We start from the raw sequence: 15,608 nt of genomic DNA on the forward strand, positions 1-15,608 counted from the left end.
TGCTATAAAAAATAAAGCCTATTTAATAAGGTGGCATATATGTTGCAATTCACCCTGCATCTGAAACAACTGGAGGGGATGGGAAAAGCACGTGCGTGGGCGGCCCAGCTCTGCTCACCTGGTGCACATCCCTCCGGTAGCCAGCATCATTATTGCTGCCCCCAATCACGTACAACTTGTCCAGGAGCGTGGCCATGCCATGCCAGGCCCGCCGCACGGGCCCATCAGCCAGGCTGTGCCAGGTGTTGCTGTCGGGGTCATAGCAGTGCGTCTCCTTCAGGTAGTCGTCCCCCCTGCGGCCGCACGTGACGTACATCTTCCCCTCCAGCGTGGCGCCCGCATGGGCATACACCTGCCACCAAGAGAACCAGGAGTGTGTGGGAAGGGGGCAAGAGGGCCATGACAGAAGGCAGCCAGGGGCCCTCACTCAAACCCCATCCCTTGTGGTGTCCCCAACTTCCACCTCACATTCTGCTGAGAACCCTCCCTGATTTGGTCTGAGTCACCCACCCTGACTTTACTCCAATAGGGGACAAGTCTAGGGACCCAGAGGTGACTCTGAGCTTCTACAAGGGGGAGAACAGAATCTTTGTCTTTCCCTCACCCCTCAAGGAGACATCTGCATGGGGTGGGGGGTGGGGGGGTGCTCAAAGCAATCAAAGCCCAGCTGTTAGAGCCAGACACCAGAGGAGACTGCACTTCCGAGAATACCTGACCCGCCCTCAGTGGCCTCCACCCCTCCCCCACTCCCAAAGACAAGCCAGTTCTCCAGGCCTGCTGACCCCGCTTTCACAATCGTTCACAAATAATAACTAACCATATGGCGAGGAAGTAAATGAGATGCAAAATCAAACACAAAGAACAATGCCATTTTAGTGATGGTTATGTGTGAAAGAAGAAAATACACCACCCTGCTTTTGATTTTGGTCCTCAGACCTGGGCGTGCACCCTGGGGGGGGATCCCCTCCCTGCCCAGCCACCTTGACCCTTCACCGGTTCCTACGGCATCCAGGACCTCCTCTCTCACACCCACTTACTCAACCCACCCCGAGCAAGGCCTTCATGCTGGGCCCTTAGCCCACAAGACAGAGCATTGTGTGTTTTGGGGGCAGAGGAGCCCCATGGGGCATGGAGGCTCCAAGGTTGGTGTTTCAGAGGCAGCCACTAACCCTGAGGCTGTGTGGTGATACAGCAGAGGGCTGGAGAGGTGGACAGGGGACAGAGCAGTGGGCAGGGCATAAACCAAGGCCTGGGTCTTCTCTTATCAATGGTGGGGACATGGGGAAGTTTTGGTAGTTTGGGTTCTTTTTTTTTTTCCATTAAGATTTTATTTATTTACTTGACAGAGAGAGAGAGAGAGTGCACAAGCAGAGGAAAAGGCAGGTTCCCCACTGAGCAGGGAGCCTGAAACGGGACTTAATCCCAGGACCCCGGGATCATGACCTGAGTCAAAAGCAGATGCTTAACCACTGAACCACCCAGGCATCCCTTGGGTTTGTTTTTTTTTAATTAAATTTTTCATTTTGAAGTAAGTGTAGATTCACACATATTTCTAAGAAAATACAGAAGCCATGTACTTTTTACGCAGGCTCCCCAATAACAGCCAGTACACCTCCAGCACAGTAGCACAGCAAGGATGCTGACACTGACCCAGTCAGGACACAGGACAATTCCATCTCCACTAGGATCCCTCCTGTTGCCTGTTTGTAATCACACCCACATCCCCCTGCCCCAGCCCCCTCTTTAATCCCTGTCCATCACCAATCTGTTTCTCCATTTCTATAATTCCGTCATTTCAAGAGTGTTATATGAATGGAATCACACAGCGCATAACCTTTTGAAACAGGCTTTCTGTGCTACCTCAGGTTCATATAGACTTGCTCATATGTGTCCATAGTTCGTTTTTATTGCTGAGTAGAATTCCACGCTGCGTATCTGCTACAGTTTGCTTAGCCATTCACCTGCTGAAGGACATTGGATTTGTTTCCACTTTCTGGCTGTTTGTGAACAGAGTTTTCATTTTTCTGGGATAAATGCCCAGGATGGCAACTGCTGGGTTGCATGGTAGTTGGAAGTTAACTATTTTTTTTTTTAAGATTTTATTTATTTATTTGACAGAGATCACAAGCAGGCAGAGAGGCAGGCAGAGAAAGAGGGGGAAGCAGGCTCCCTGCTGAGCAGAGAGCCCTATGTAGGGCTCAATCCCAGGACCCTGGGATCATGATCTGAGCCAAAGGCAGAGGCTTTAACCCACTGAGCCACCCAGGCAGCCGGGAAGTTAACTATTTAAAGACACTGTGCAATTCTTTCCCAGTGTAGCCACGCCGTTTTATAGTCCCATCAGCTCTGCAGTCTCGCCAGCACCGGCTGTGCCACTAGTTTTTATTTTAGTCATTCTGACAGGTGGGCTTCTCACTGTGGGTCTCATTTGGGCTTCTCTAATGGCTAATGACATCAAACATCTTCTCATGTGCTTATTTGCCATCTGATATCCCCCCTCCAGAGTTCTGATGACAAGTCCCACTTTTTTTTTTCTTAAAAATTTTATTTATTTATTAGAGAGAGATCACAAGTAGGCAGAGAGAGAGAGAGAGAAGCAGGCTTCCTGCTGAGCAGAGAGCCCTATGCGGGACTTGATCGCAGGGCCCTGAGATCACGACCCGAGCTGAAGGCAGCGGCTTAATCCACTGAACCACCCAGGTGCCCTGACAAGTCCCATTTATCGATTTTTCTTTTTATGACTCATGCTTTGGGGGTCAAATCTAAGTACTTGTTGCCCAGTACTAGATCCCAAATATTTTCTTCTTTGTTTCCCCCTAAGTACCACATAGATTTACATTTTACCCTAAGCCCATAAGCCACTTTAAGTTAATTTTTTATAAAGTATGAGACTTGGTCAATATTAATCTTCTTTGCTTACAGATTCCAACTGCTCTCATATAATTTGTTGAAAAGTTATCTTTTCTCCCTTCATTTGCTTTTGCACCTTTGTCAAAAATCAGGTGGGCCTATCTGTGCGGGTTCTCCTTGCTGCTGCACTGATCCACGCCTAACCCTCTGCCAACACCACAGTCGTGACTACTGCAGCCATGTAGTTAAGTCTTGAAATAAGGTAGACTGATTCTTCCCACTTTATTCCTTTATATTTTTTAAATTTAAGGATTATTTAAATTTTATTTAGGGGCGCCTGAGTGGCTCAGTTGTTAAGTGTCTGCCTTAGGTCATGGAGCCTTAGGCTCAGGTCATGATCCCATGATCCCAGAGTCCTGGGATCAAGCCCTGCATCAGGCTCTCTGCTCTGCGGGAAGCCTGCTTCTCCCTCTCCCCCTCCCCCTGCTTGTGTTCCCTCTCTTGCAGTCTCTCTGTCAAATAAAGATTTATTTGAGAGAGAGTGAGAGAGAGAGCATAAGCCAGTATGAGTCCATGTGAGAGACCACAGTGAGGATTTCAGTTTTTATACATTCATTGAAGTTTGCTTCCCATTGGTGCTACTGCCTATGAACTTCTTCACTTGTAAGTCTGAGATATATGAGGCAAAAAGGGAACACATAACTGTATGGTGTTGTTTCTCAGTTCCTGAGACCCCTAGCTAGACTGCCTTCTCTCAACCATTCTGAGGCTTAAGGGTTTTTGGTTTTTGTCTTTTTTTTAATGTGTATGTCCAGAGTTTTGAGTTGTACTTAGCAAGAATTAGGAGGAATACACCTACTCTAACTTCCCAGAAGTGTGAGTTCTCTGGGGAGGTTTTAAGTGAGAAGAGTTCCCTGCAGAGGTCCCACTTTTCTCCCCTGGACCACAGGAAGGCAGCACTCCACCTGCTGCTGGGACAGGGAGTTCATGGTCTGCTGGGGGCACATCAGCAATGCCAAACTGGTGGGACTCAGCACTATGTGGGTCCCTAAGAAATAGGTAAGAGAATGTGACAAACAGATGAGGCTGTGTGACAGACTTTTCCCTCAGTCATTTTCTATGTCTGACTGTGGGTTCTAGGACAGCAACATGGGCTACACACCTCCCTTCTCCAGGACCCGTGGGCCCCCTCAGGGGCCTCCTGCTCACAGGAGAAAATCTCCCTGCTCTCTGGCAGGTTTCCCTCCCTGGATGTCCCCCCCCCCCAGCCCACCACAACCCTCTTCTCATCCCTGTTCCTCTGAGCTGATCACAACTGCTCCCATGGCCAGCATACCATCATGTCCAGATAAATCCTTCACATTTCTATCTCCTGGCTGACCACTCCCCTGAGCTTGATTTTTAATGTCAAACTGACATTTCCCACTGGAATATTTATCATGATCTATAGGGAACCCTTCCTTTTCTTTTTCATTCCCAAACCCATCTGTCCTCTTGGTAGGCAGCTTAGCCATCCACCCACGTGCTCAAACCTGGAGCCTGGGCAAGACCTTCCATGATCTCTCCCCTTTCATTCTCTAACATCTGATCCATCAGCAAGTCTGGTCAGTTTACCTCCAAACTATGCCTTGAACCTGCCCAGCTCTCTCCTTCCCCACAGCCTCTACCCTAAGACAAGCCACTGTCGCCCCCACTTGGACCACCCAGTGGCTCAGGAGCTGCTCTTCTCCATCCTTGTCTCTTCACAATGCCTCCTCATGCCATCCATCTCTCTTTCTCAGATTGGGAATGCCCCATCCTGATCTGGGAACTCCTTCCTTCTCCCAGCAGCTGCTTTCGTTAGACCTTCGTCTAATCAACATCTCTTCAGATGGCCCCCCCCAAAGTCTTTTCAGATTAGTCCTGCCAGAGCCCCCTCTCAGGACAATGCTGAGCTTAAGCCTCTTGATTTCCTTCACCACACTTAGCACAATTAGCAATTACTTTACTGATTTGTTTAGTGGTTAAGAGTGGTCTCTCTGGGGCACCTGGGTGGCTCAGTCATTAAGCATCTGCCTTTGGCCCAGGTCATGATCCCGGAGTCCTGGGATCAAGCCCTGTGTCTGGCTCCCTGCTCAGCGAGGACTCTGCTTCTCCCTCTCCCTTTGCTGCTCCCCCTGTTTGTGTTCTCTCTCTTGCCGTGTCTTTTTCTGTCAGATAAATAAAATCTTTAAAAAAAAAAAAAAAAAAGAGTGGTCTCTCTATTAGGCTGTGAACACCATGGTCTGGAGGGGTACTTTTCTCATCTTTTAACACCACTGGATCCCCAGGGATTGGTATATGGTAGGTGCTTAATAAATAGTAGCTGAACAAATGAATGGTAAGAAAGAAGTAACATTGACAGGGGAGAACCCGGCTGAACGCCGAGGCTGCCCCTCTGTGGCCACATGGGAGAACTGCAGTTTCCAGACAAAGAACCCCTGGAGCCCAACAGCCTCCATTCCTACTCATTCCTTTAGGGAAGAGAATTCAGGGGTCCATCAGGTCCCAACGACCCCCGATCTTTCCCATGCAAAATCTCTTCCTTCCTCCAGAATGAGGGGAGGGAGTACCCCACTAGAGGCACTTCCTTCTCCAGGAAAGCGGAGGAGCAAGGAGCAGGCCAGCTTTCCCTGCCTTGGAGGAAACCCCCAGCCTCGGAGCCCTTGCGGGCCAGGGAGAAGAGCTGGACCCATCAGGGAGACCTCAGCCCCCTGAGGTAAAAGACTACAGCCTTGGGGGGATTGGAGAGGGGACAGAGATAAGAGGAGGTATGGAAAGAGGTTCAGAAAGGTAGGAGATCGGGGTGCCTGGGTGGCTCAGTGGGTTAAAGCCTCTGCCTTCGGCTCAGGTCATGATCCCGGGATACTGGGATTGAGCCCTGCATCGGGCTCTCTGCTCAGTGGGGACCCCCCCCCCACCGCCGCCTGCCTCTCTGCCTGTGATTGCTGTCTGTCAAATAAATAAGTAAACTCTTTAAAAAAAAAAAAAAGGGCAGGAGATCTTGTGGCAGAGCCTGGACAACAGCCCCACATGTGTGTCCTCATGCCATCCTCTGCCTCTAGAGTGCCCAGGGATACCCCTGGATACACATGATCTTTAAAAACAAGCAAACAGGGGCACATTGGTGGCTCAGTGGGTTAAAGCCTCTGCCTTCGGCTCAGGTCATGATCTCAGGTCCTGAGATCGAGCTCCGCATCAGGCTCTTTGCTCAGCAGAGAGCCTGCTTCCTCCTCTCTCTCTGCCTGCCTCTCTGCCCACTTATGATCTCTCTCTCTGTGTCAAATAAATAAATAAAATCTTAAAACAAAAAAAAAAAACCAAGCAAACAAATATGAAATACAACTTCTAAAGTGGTGTTTTGGCCTTTTCAAAGGCCCCACCCCCCAGGAAGCCCTTGAAGTCAGAGACTCCCATGCCCTCCTCTATCACAGTGTCCCTCCTGTCTAACATCTCTGAACACACTTCAGACCAGATCAACTATGCTGAGGGACAGACAAGGGGAAGGGACAGACAAGGGACAGACAAGGTTTTCGTCGACATTTGAACTACAGGATTAAAGTAGCTTCCTCGGGGGGTCGGAGGGGGCGCCTGGGTGGCTCAGTCAGTTGAACCTCCAGCTCTTGGTGTCAGCTCAGTCCTGATCTCGCAGTCATAGGATCCAGCCCCATGTCGGGCTCCACGATCAGGGAGTCTGCTTCAGACTCTCTCTCAAATAAAATCTTTATTTTTTTTAAAAGATTTTATTTATTTATTTGACAGAGATCACAAGTAGACAGAGAGGCAGACAGAGAGGGTGAGAGGAGGAAGCAGGCTCCCCTCTGATCAGAGAACCTGAGGCAGGGCTTGATCCCAGGACCCCGAGATCATGACCTGAGCCAAAGGTAGAGGCTTATTTACCCACTGAGCCACCCAAGAGCCCTCAAATAAAATTTTTAAGAAAAGAAAAAATAAAGCAGCCTCCTGGGATCAAGGTGGCGAGACCAAGATGGGGATGAAATACGGGGAACGGGATCTGGTGTGTACTTGGTGAGGTTCTCCCCAGGAGGCTGGCTGAACTCCAGGAGTCCCCTGCCCCAATCACAATGCAGAGTCTTTGGGGGTACCCACTAGTTCTGGTTCCCCAGCTTGGCCATCCACTCTCTCTGCACACCCTAGAAGGAAAGAGGGCAGGAAAAGGCCCCTCTGGGAGGGGTTTCCTTACCTCCCTCTTGAGCGGAGCCACGTAAGCCCAGGAGTTGGTGGCGGGATCGTAACGCTCCACAGCACTCAGATCATTATGGTAGTCGCGGCCAGCCACCGCATAGATGTACCTGCCCACCACACACACACACAGGTCGGCATGTTCCTGTTGCAGCGACTGGATCTGGAACCAACGGTTGTGCCTTGGGTCATACCTTTTGAGGGAACATGAGGGCAGTGCATCACTGATGGGCCAGAAAGTTTGCCCAGCAGGCCCACACCTTCTGTTCCACCACTGTACCCTGAACCCGCCACCCCCCAGCTGCCCCAACACACGGGCACATGCCCATCTACAGCCACACCAGCAGGCCACTACATGCCTGAACATGGGTATGTCTCTAGCACAGAGCCTGGAAGGCATGGCCAGGAGCCCATCTTCCTTCATCATCCTTTGCAAAAAGTCATATCCCCAAGCAGCAGCTTCATTACGAACTCCTTTGTGCAACTACCCCTTCCCACAGCTCTGAGAGTCCTCTGCCCTTCATCGGCCTTTGAAGGCCTTCATTTGCATACTCAACCCAGGCAATCGCAGCCTTCCTGGGAGACCCACATCACCCTTCACTTCATCCTCTGGCATGCTGGACCCACACGGCAAAGGCCTCCTAGCCCTCTCCAGCTGGCTGTTCACCAGTCCGAAAGGAAGCCCGTGCTCCCTCTGCTCACCTGATCCCACACTCACCAGCAAGCCCCCACTCATACCAAAATCCTCACCCAGCCTAGCAGCTGAGGCCCTTCACAGGCCAATCTACACACCTGCCTTGCCGGCACTCAGCCCTGCCCCACTCCATGCCGCAGGCCTGGCACTTTGCGGGACATGCAGGCAGGTATGCTATTTGGGTGAATACAGAGGATTATAGAGCCTTAAGTGACCAGGACCCTGTGGGCCCGAGCCCCAGAGTCCACTTTCCCCACCAAATGGAGTCTGGCCATTTTCTCCTGGTTGTCCACTCTGGTACCAGTTCTGAGTGCCTGCTTCTGCAGTCTCCTTCCTCAAGATCTCGTGCATAATTATAGCTGCTTTCAGATAAGTGGTTTTTGTTTCTCCACAGAAAGACAAACTCCAAGGGGATGAGCTGAACTTCAACTGGCTCATTAGAGAAGGAACAGAATTTTCTTTGGTCGGTGCCATATACGGTTGGTGGACAGACGGATTTCAACCTTTGCCTCAAAGCACGAGTGAGATGTGCTCTGCGGCTCCTCCTGCCTGCCTGCGCCTTTCAGCCAGCTCCTCCCTGCCAGCCAGGAATGGCAGGAAACAGGATGCCTCAGCGGCTGGGGCTAACAGGAGAGAAAGCACATGCGCACGGGTCACAGAGACCCAGGTCTGGGAGCTGGCCCGCCCCGGTCCAGCTGGGTGCGTGCAGGCATCAGTTCTCCCCGCTCCAGCATTCACTCAGTTTCTGCGCCTGGTGGAGGGGAGGGTGCTGCCTGCCTATGAAAGCTATCACAAGGACTCAGAAAGGACAATGCACGTGAAAAGGATCCTTGTCACACCGGAAGGGAGTTCGTAAAGGACTGGTTCAAGTCTGTATTCCTAGTCCTCATTGTAGCTCGGGGCAGATCGCGCACTGTCTGCTCGATGACTTAAACAAAAATTACCAACAGTGCAATCATTCAGTCATGGCTGGCCACCCAATGTGGATCAGGCATGGTGCTCAGTGCAGGGACCCTGAAGGGAAACTCCAGACAAGCACGCTTCTTTCAACTGTAGAGGTACAGAGAGGGTGATCTACCCAGAAGTCATGATCCACTGGATAGCAGGGGCTGGGAAGGCAGAGCTCTCTCACGGAGAGACCAGGAAGGGCCCGGGGCGAGCCAGTCCAAGGTCTAGCTGGAGACAGGCAGCAAGGCCATTCCAGGGGCTCAGCACGCACGGAGGCCCTGCCAAGTGACTGGGATGGGCGCTTCCCACTGCCTTTCCTGTACACGGCACTCATTCATGTACATGTCTCCCCCACCCCTATTTCTGGTCAACTGCAAGTCAGCATCTTCCACCAGAGTGAGATAAGACCCACAGATGCTTCCGCTTGCTTCCTTCTGGTCTCCTGCCCTCACAGCTTCCTCGGATGCATTCATGGATTTGTGGTTTCAGACACACACACAAACACAATACTACACACACACACAAACACAATACTACACACACACACACACACAAACTACACATACACACACTATACATCAATAATTTAGACGCAACCACAGTTGTGCTCACTTCTTATCTCTCCACTGTGTCCTATATTCCACATTTCCCATTTTATTGGATTTTCTACTTCATTGGAATAAATCCTCAAGTAATGTTTTTTCTAATAAAAAGGAGCTATATAAAGATATAAACAGTTTTAGTCACTTTAAGGCAGATTTTGGATCACCCTACTGCAAACTCAGAAGTGCAAGCTAGAGTCAAAAAGAAATGCTCTGAGGTCTTTGTGAAATCGGGCAGGCCATTTTTCTTCTGTGTTTCCACAACTTAAGCATTCCCATGCCTATATCCATTATAATCAAGGAAATTTTAAAAATATATTTTGAAATATGAATAGCCACAGAAATGCCTAAGGGAGAAAAAAAAGTTGCTATTCTAAGAAGGGTCCAACAGACCATGGGTGAGGTGGACAGTCAGCACAGGTTCCCCCATCTGAAAGCAGGGTGTTCCTTGGAAACCTTTCACCAAAAGCTGAAATGGCATAAAACAAAGCAAATACAATTAATTCATGTGGGGAAAAAATGAGAGTGTTTCCAGACCAAAAAATAACCGTTCTTAGGGCTTTTCTGATACCTTAGGTCACTGCTTGCTAATGGAGGCACAAAAGAAACAGATACAAAGCACAGATGCTCACAGAGTTCAAAGTGCTGGCCACTTGATGCTGAGATGCTGACTGTAGTTTCCAGGGAAGGGGCCCACTCTCACTCAAGGGTGCATGTTGCCTCTGTACAGGCTTGCTGCAAAACCAATGCCGAACACTATCTTCGCTTTTAATCTTTTTGTAAAAGCGAAAATCCTCCTTGGAATTCTACTAGTTAGTGAAAACAGGCACTAATGTAGGTCTTTCACAAGAGCAAAGTGGAGTAACGCAGACTTTGAAAAGTAGGGTGGAGTACAATACAATTTGCTCCAAGACAGATGACTTCTTACATGCAGGTTCTGGATACCAATGCTCTGACATAACCTGAGAATTCCCTAGCACCCCAAGTGCAAACCCTAATTGCAAATTTTGTCTTCTTGTATTCTGAGAGTCTGTAGATCTAAGGCTCATAAATTAAGGAATGGGAGAAAGGAAAGAACCAAACTCTTAGACCATTCCAATTAAGATCCATCCGGCAGTTTTAGAAGTCTACGAGGAGACTGATGGAACTCCCACCCTGTAAAGGTGACAGACCCCAGGGTCCTGCTCACCACCCAGGCAGACATGGCACCCCAACCCCTTCACAGTGCCTCCCCTGCCAGGCAGATCTCACCCACCCCACCTGCCACGATGACCCAAACTTGTCACTGGAGTTTGAGGCAGCGGTTATCAAACATTGCTACCGATACTAGCATTTTCCAGAGTTTGGCTTGGGAAATTTACACTGGTCCTGAGTGAAACTGATAGCAAGTCAGTAAAAGGGCAGACCAAGGGCAGACAGCAGCCCCCGCTGTGGAAAAGCCCCACAGCCTCCCTGTGGGCACACAACCACCCCACTGTATGATAAGGACTGGTGACCACAACACCCTGGAGAGGTCTGTTTTGCAGGTCTGTGGGTTGCTCTCAGCAGGGAGGTCTGGCCTTGGCCTTCCCAACGCGGAAACAGGCCCCTAAAAAAGCAGCTTTGAGGCTTTTCAAGGGAAGGCTGAACCTGGTGCTGCCACACCCACTGTGGAGGGTATTTGGTTAGGGAGAAAATGAACATATTGTTTCCTCCTTTCTGAACTCAGTCGGTCCTGTGTTTGACTGCAGTTGAGCTGCCAAGCTTTGGGTCTCTTCGGTTTAAAAGAGGTGATTGCTTCCTGGAGCCCAGAAAGCAGAAGGGGCTGGAGCTCTCTCCTCACAGTCACCTCATGCTCACTTCCAAGAGGCAAGGACAGGCCAGACCCCACCCCCACCCCCAAAGAAGGAAACATGAATGTGAACTTGGTCAGTACCTAACTCATAGCCATGCAAGCAGCTGGCACTCTCTCTTTCTTACCAGCTTTCTTTCAGCTTGCAAAAGATGGGAGACTTCCCACACATATCAAATCCCACACAATCACACCAAAGTACAGTGGAGGGGCCCTGGACATCTAATGGTAGCTGAGGCTGTGGGAATCTACCCTGATTCCTCTGTTCTGCCCCAAAAAGTGGATAGCTCAATAGAGTAACAGAGCCAGAAGCATCCTACAGTTCAATAGACTGACAGAGCCGGAAGCATCCTACAGACCAGGACAGTCCACAAAACCCCCTCTTTCGGGTTCCTGCACTCAATTCCAATGTGTGTGTTGGGGCAGGGAGCATGACATTTTCTCTACACCGATAAGCAATCCTCTGGATGCCAACTAAGCGTCCTACAATTCAACTCAATCCCAACGCTATCTACCCGGAGGTAGCATCAGATCCCACAGTACGATGGCTCACTCCACAGGCTGGTACCGCCCTACCCCAGCGTCCCCATTTCAGACACTAGTCACAAGCCCAGCCTGTTATCCACGCTTCTGACCTACCGGCTACCAATGGGAGGTTCCAGTGACCCCCTCCAGCCCACAATGCCAATCACAAGCACCAGGTTGTACCTCTGGCCAACTGGCCATAAATCAGAGATTCTCAAAACCCCCTTCCTTGGATTTCATTAATCTGCCAGAGCAACTCACAGAACTCAGAGAAACATTACACTTACCAGATTACCCATTTATTATAAAAAGATATAAACCAGAACGGCCTGATAGAAAGAGATACAAAGAGCAAGGTCTGGGGAAAGGGTAGGGAGCTTCCACGTCCCCTCCAGAACGGTGTGTCACTCTCCCAGCACCTCCAGACTGGGTGGTCACCAACCCTGAAGCTCTCCCAACCCTCTCTTTTTGTTTTTTTATGAAGACTTTGCTACATAGGCACACTTGATTAAATCACTGGCCATTGGCAACTGATTCAACAACAGGCCATTCTCCTCTCCCCAATGTCAGAGGGTGTGACTAAAATGCCAACTTTCTAAGGGGCAGGATTGGTTCTCCTGGGGACCAGCAACCCCTCACACTCAGGGGCTTCCAGAGTCACAAACAAAGTTCAAAGTTCTGGCCGCTTGATGCTAAAATGCGGAGTGTAGTTCCTAGGGAAGGCACCTGGAAGTGCCATTCTCACAATAACTCTCTTAACAGCAAAAGACAGAATCAGTGCTCTCCTCTTAGGAAATTCCAAGGGTTTTGGAAGCTATGAACCATGAACTGTGTATAAAGACCTAACAGAAAAAACATACATAGTACATCACACCTTCTGCTCTTGGAAAACTGCCTGCTCAGAAGACCTCGGGGGACCCCGAGCCCACCAACACCACTGACGCCAGGGCAGGCAAGGGTAATGAAATCTCACATGAGGCTCACTGATGCCTGTTGGCTTTTTCAGTTCCCTGGGCTGAGGACTCTATACTACAAAAGAGGGAGGGAGGACAGGAAGCCACTCTCCACCAGGGGCTGTGGTTAAGAGAGCGGAGCACAGCTGACGGGCAAAGGGAACCTGGGATGAGACATGTCAAAGCTGGAGAGGGCAAGACAGAAGGAGCAGCTGCCCTGCCCAGTGCTCCTGGCAACTCAGTCCCCTCCTTCCGAGGCCAAGCCTTGTCCAGCCGGTCCAAATGCATAGTCATTCACAACCTAGCCTCTCCCCACAAGACAGCCGGGTGTGTGACCCACAATGAGTGGCTTTGAGAAGACAAGAGTGAAAACATGCACGCCTGGTGCCTTCTTCCTTGCCTCATCGCGGCCGAACTCTCCAAATTAACCTGGACTTTATAAGGTGGTGCACCCCAGCAAGCCACAGACTAATTTATAAGGCTAGTGCCTCAGCCCTCGCAGAACCCCCCCCACAAGCAGCCTCTGAGCCCGCAGAGCCTGTAACTCACATACGACAGCATCACCCACAGACCATACCGCAGCCGAGCACCCTCGCCTACCTCCAGCACCGGGACTCGGCGCGGAAGCCCTGGACATTGTTGTCCCCTCCGATCAGGTACACAAAGTTGTTGAGCACCGCGATGCCCTGGTTGGACATGCGGGGGGCCAGGGAGGCAGTGAAGTGCTTCCACTCTCCCAGCAGGGGGTTCAGGTACTTGGCCTGGTCGCTGAGGACAGTGGATGGCGTGGAGTGAATGCCCCCGAAACCCACGACGCACTGGAAGTCCGAGCGCAGCTCTGTCTGAGGGCCCTGCAGGCTGGGCTGCAGGCTCTCGTTGCGGTGGTACATGAGCGCGCTGGCCACCGTGTCCCTCAGCGGGCTGGGGTCCAGCTTGTCGTGCAGCCGCTGGAGGACCTCAGCTTCCATCAGGGGAAAGCGCACTGTCTCCAGGAGCTTGGGGGGCTCGTGCAGTGAGATCTGGTCGGCCTGCACCTGCTCCAGGGTGTAATGATAGAGCAGGGCGCCCTCATACACCTCAGTCTCGCAGGAGACCTCCAGGCGGTTGCTGCTGAGGAGGGAGTAGACCTTCTCCAGGGGAAGCTGGCGGTACTTGTCAGTCCGAGAGAAGGCCACAAAGTTTTTGAGGATGTAGGTGTCCAGCTGCTCAGTCAGACGGCTCAAGTCAAACAGCTCCGCCAGCCGGTAGACATCAAGGATGTTCTCTTCGTCTACCCAGGACATGAGGAAATCACAGCAGAAATGGATGATCTCTGGGATCTGTGAAGAGAACAAGCCCCATTCGAGCCTGGGCTGGGAATAGTGTCTGGGTGAGGGAGACAGAGGATAACAGCCATTGGCTACAGCTGGCCCCCCACCGCTGCCCCCAACCTTTCCTGAAGTGGAGGCGTGGCGCTGCTGTTCTCCCCCAGCTCTAGAGGCGACTGGGGCTCACTGCAGACTGACTGGGTCTAAATCCAGGCTTGGAAGAGATCTGTGGCACGTTCTTAACTGCTCTGAGCCTCGGTTTCCTCCTCTATAAGTGGAGAGGAATAAATTGAAAATGAGACTGTACCCAGGAACTATCTGGCACAGAGCGGACCCTTTCAAATCAAAAGTAGTGAATCTCCAGAGAATCAAGAGGCAGCTCAGCGGCCACCACATCAGCCACCCCTGCTCTGGAAGGCACCTGGGAACCCAGGCTGTCTACAAGTCATCCAGCTCTCTTCTCCCCCGCCCCCCCCCAACAACTGTGGGCTCAGCCCAAGCTGCAGCCCCAGGGATGCCCACCCCCTACCCCAGTAGCGGGGCCCTGAACCCCCCAGGAGCTAGGAACTGTCAGCAGGGCATTTCAGATGCTCACCCAGCACCCTTCCTGGGAACCCCACTCAGTTCTTGAAAGGCTAGAAGCCATCCTGCCTGGGGAGAGACCTGCATGACTCTGGCTAGCACAGGGGCCCCAGGTGGTCGAAACCTGTCCTTTTCCAATCATGCAGAACTGGTGGGTTGAAAGGAGGGCAAGACGGAACAGTGCTGAGGTGGTAGCTGAGAAGTGAGCCACAGGCTTAGAGGCCAGCCTGTGCTGAGACAATCAGAGCATGGCCGGGTGAAGGAGATAGAGAGGAGGGCTCTAGGGAAAGCTGCCCAGGCATTGCTAAGTTGTTTTGGAAAAGAGGATTTTGAAATTGCTCTAAAAATGGGAATACTTCACTCATCATCAACAAATAAACCAGTACACATAAAGTAATTCTGCTGGTATGTGAAGCTTAACAATAAACGTGTAAAATCTTATCTTTATATTTTTTCTCATTTCAAAAACACTCCGTGCTTTCCAGATCATTAGCCAAGAGCTGAATGGAAACCTGTGAAGTGCCAGGCATGTGTCTGCCCCAGATGGAATGTCCCCGTAGGGCTCTGTTAGGTCCTGGAAGTCTTCACTTGACTACCCATTTTCTCTCTTGCCTGGCACTTCTGCTTTGCCTCTTCTTCCTAAAATACTACTTCTGATCTGTCGCGGGCCAGGACACTGACCAGGTTCTAGGGAGGAAGTGTGAGCAAAGAGCCCTCAGTGGGCATGAGAAGCAACTTCTGAAGAACCCAGGGGCCATGTCACCCTCTCTTTCCCATCCTCACTGTCACAACAGGGGGTGTCCTCTGCTAGGGAAGCTTACAGAGGAATCACCCCAGGCCTAGCAGTGCAGGAGCCCCATGAGAGGCCTGGAAGGAGCTCTTTCTGGGGGTTACCCTGTGATGACAGTCTTGCCGTGATTCAGATCCAGGTCTCTGGGGACACCAGGAACAGTGTGATCCTGAGCTAGGGCCAGGCACAGTACAAGGGGAGCACGTGGTCACTGGCTACATGAATAAACATGACCATGGTGGGCCTATGGACTTGGAACTGTAATACCAAGTAAGACTTGCTTTAAACACATTGCATAGAAGCCC

General features: G+C 51.0%; 1 protein-coding gene across 4 annotated transcripts in view; it reads right to left on the reverse strand.

The window, feature by feature from the left end:
* The window catches only part of KLHL22 (kelch like family member 22), a 35,758-nt gene that overhangs the window by 2,865 nt on the left and 17,285 nt on the right, over window positions 1-15,608 (reverse strand). For all 4 annotated transcript variants that reach the window (XM_044243744.1, XM_044243743.1, XM_044243746.1 and 1 more), the window contains exons 4-6: window positions 13,225-13,943; window positions 7,073-7,265; window positions 119-352 (exon numbers count right to left, since the gene is read on the reverse strand). In XM_044243744.1, the coding sequence (XP_044099679.1) occupies window positions 119-352; window positions 7,073-7,265; window positions 13,225-13,943 (1,146 nt within the window). The remainder of the gene's footprint in view (window positions 1-118; window positions 353-7,072; window positions 7,266-13,224; window positions 13,944-15,608) is intronic.

This window comes from Neovison vison, chromosome 3 (assembly GCF_020171115.1).
Source record: "Neovison vison isolate M4711 chromosome 3, ASM_NN_V1, whole genome shotgun sequence".
NCBI lineage: Eukaryota > Metazoa > Chordata > Mammalia > Carnivora > Mustelidae > Neogale > Neogale vison.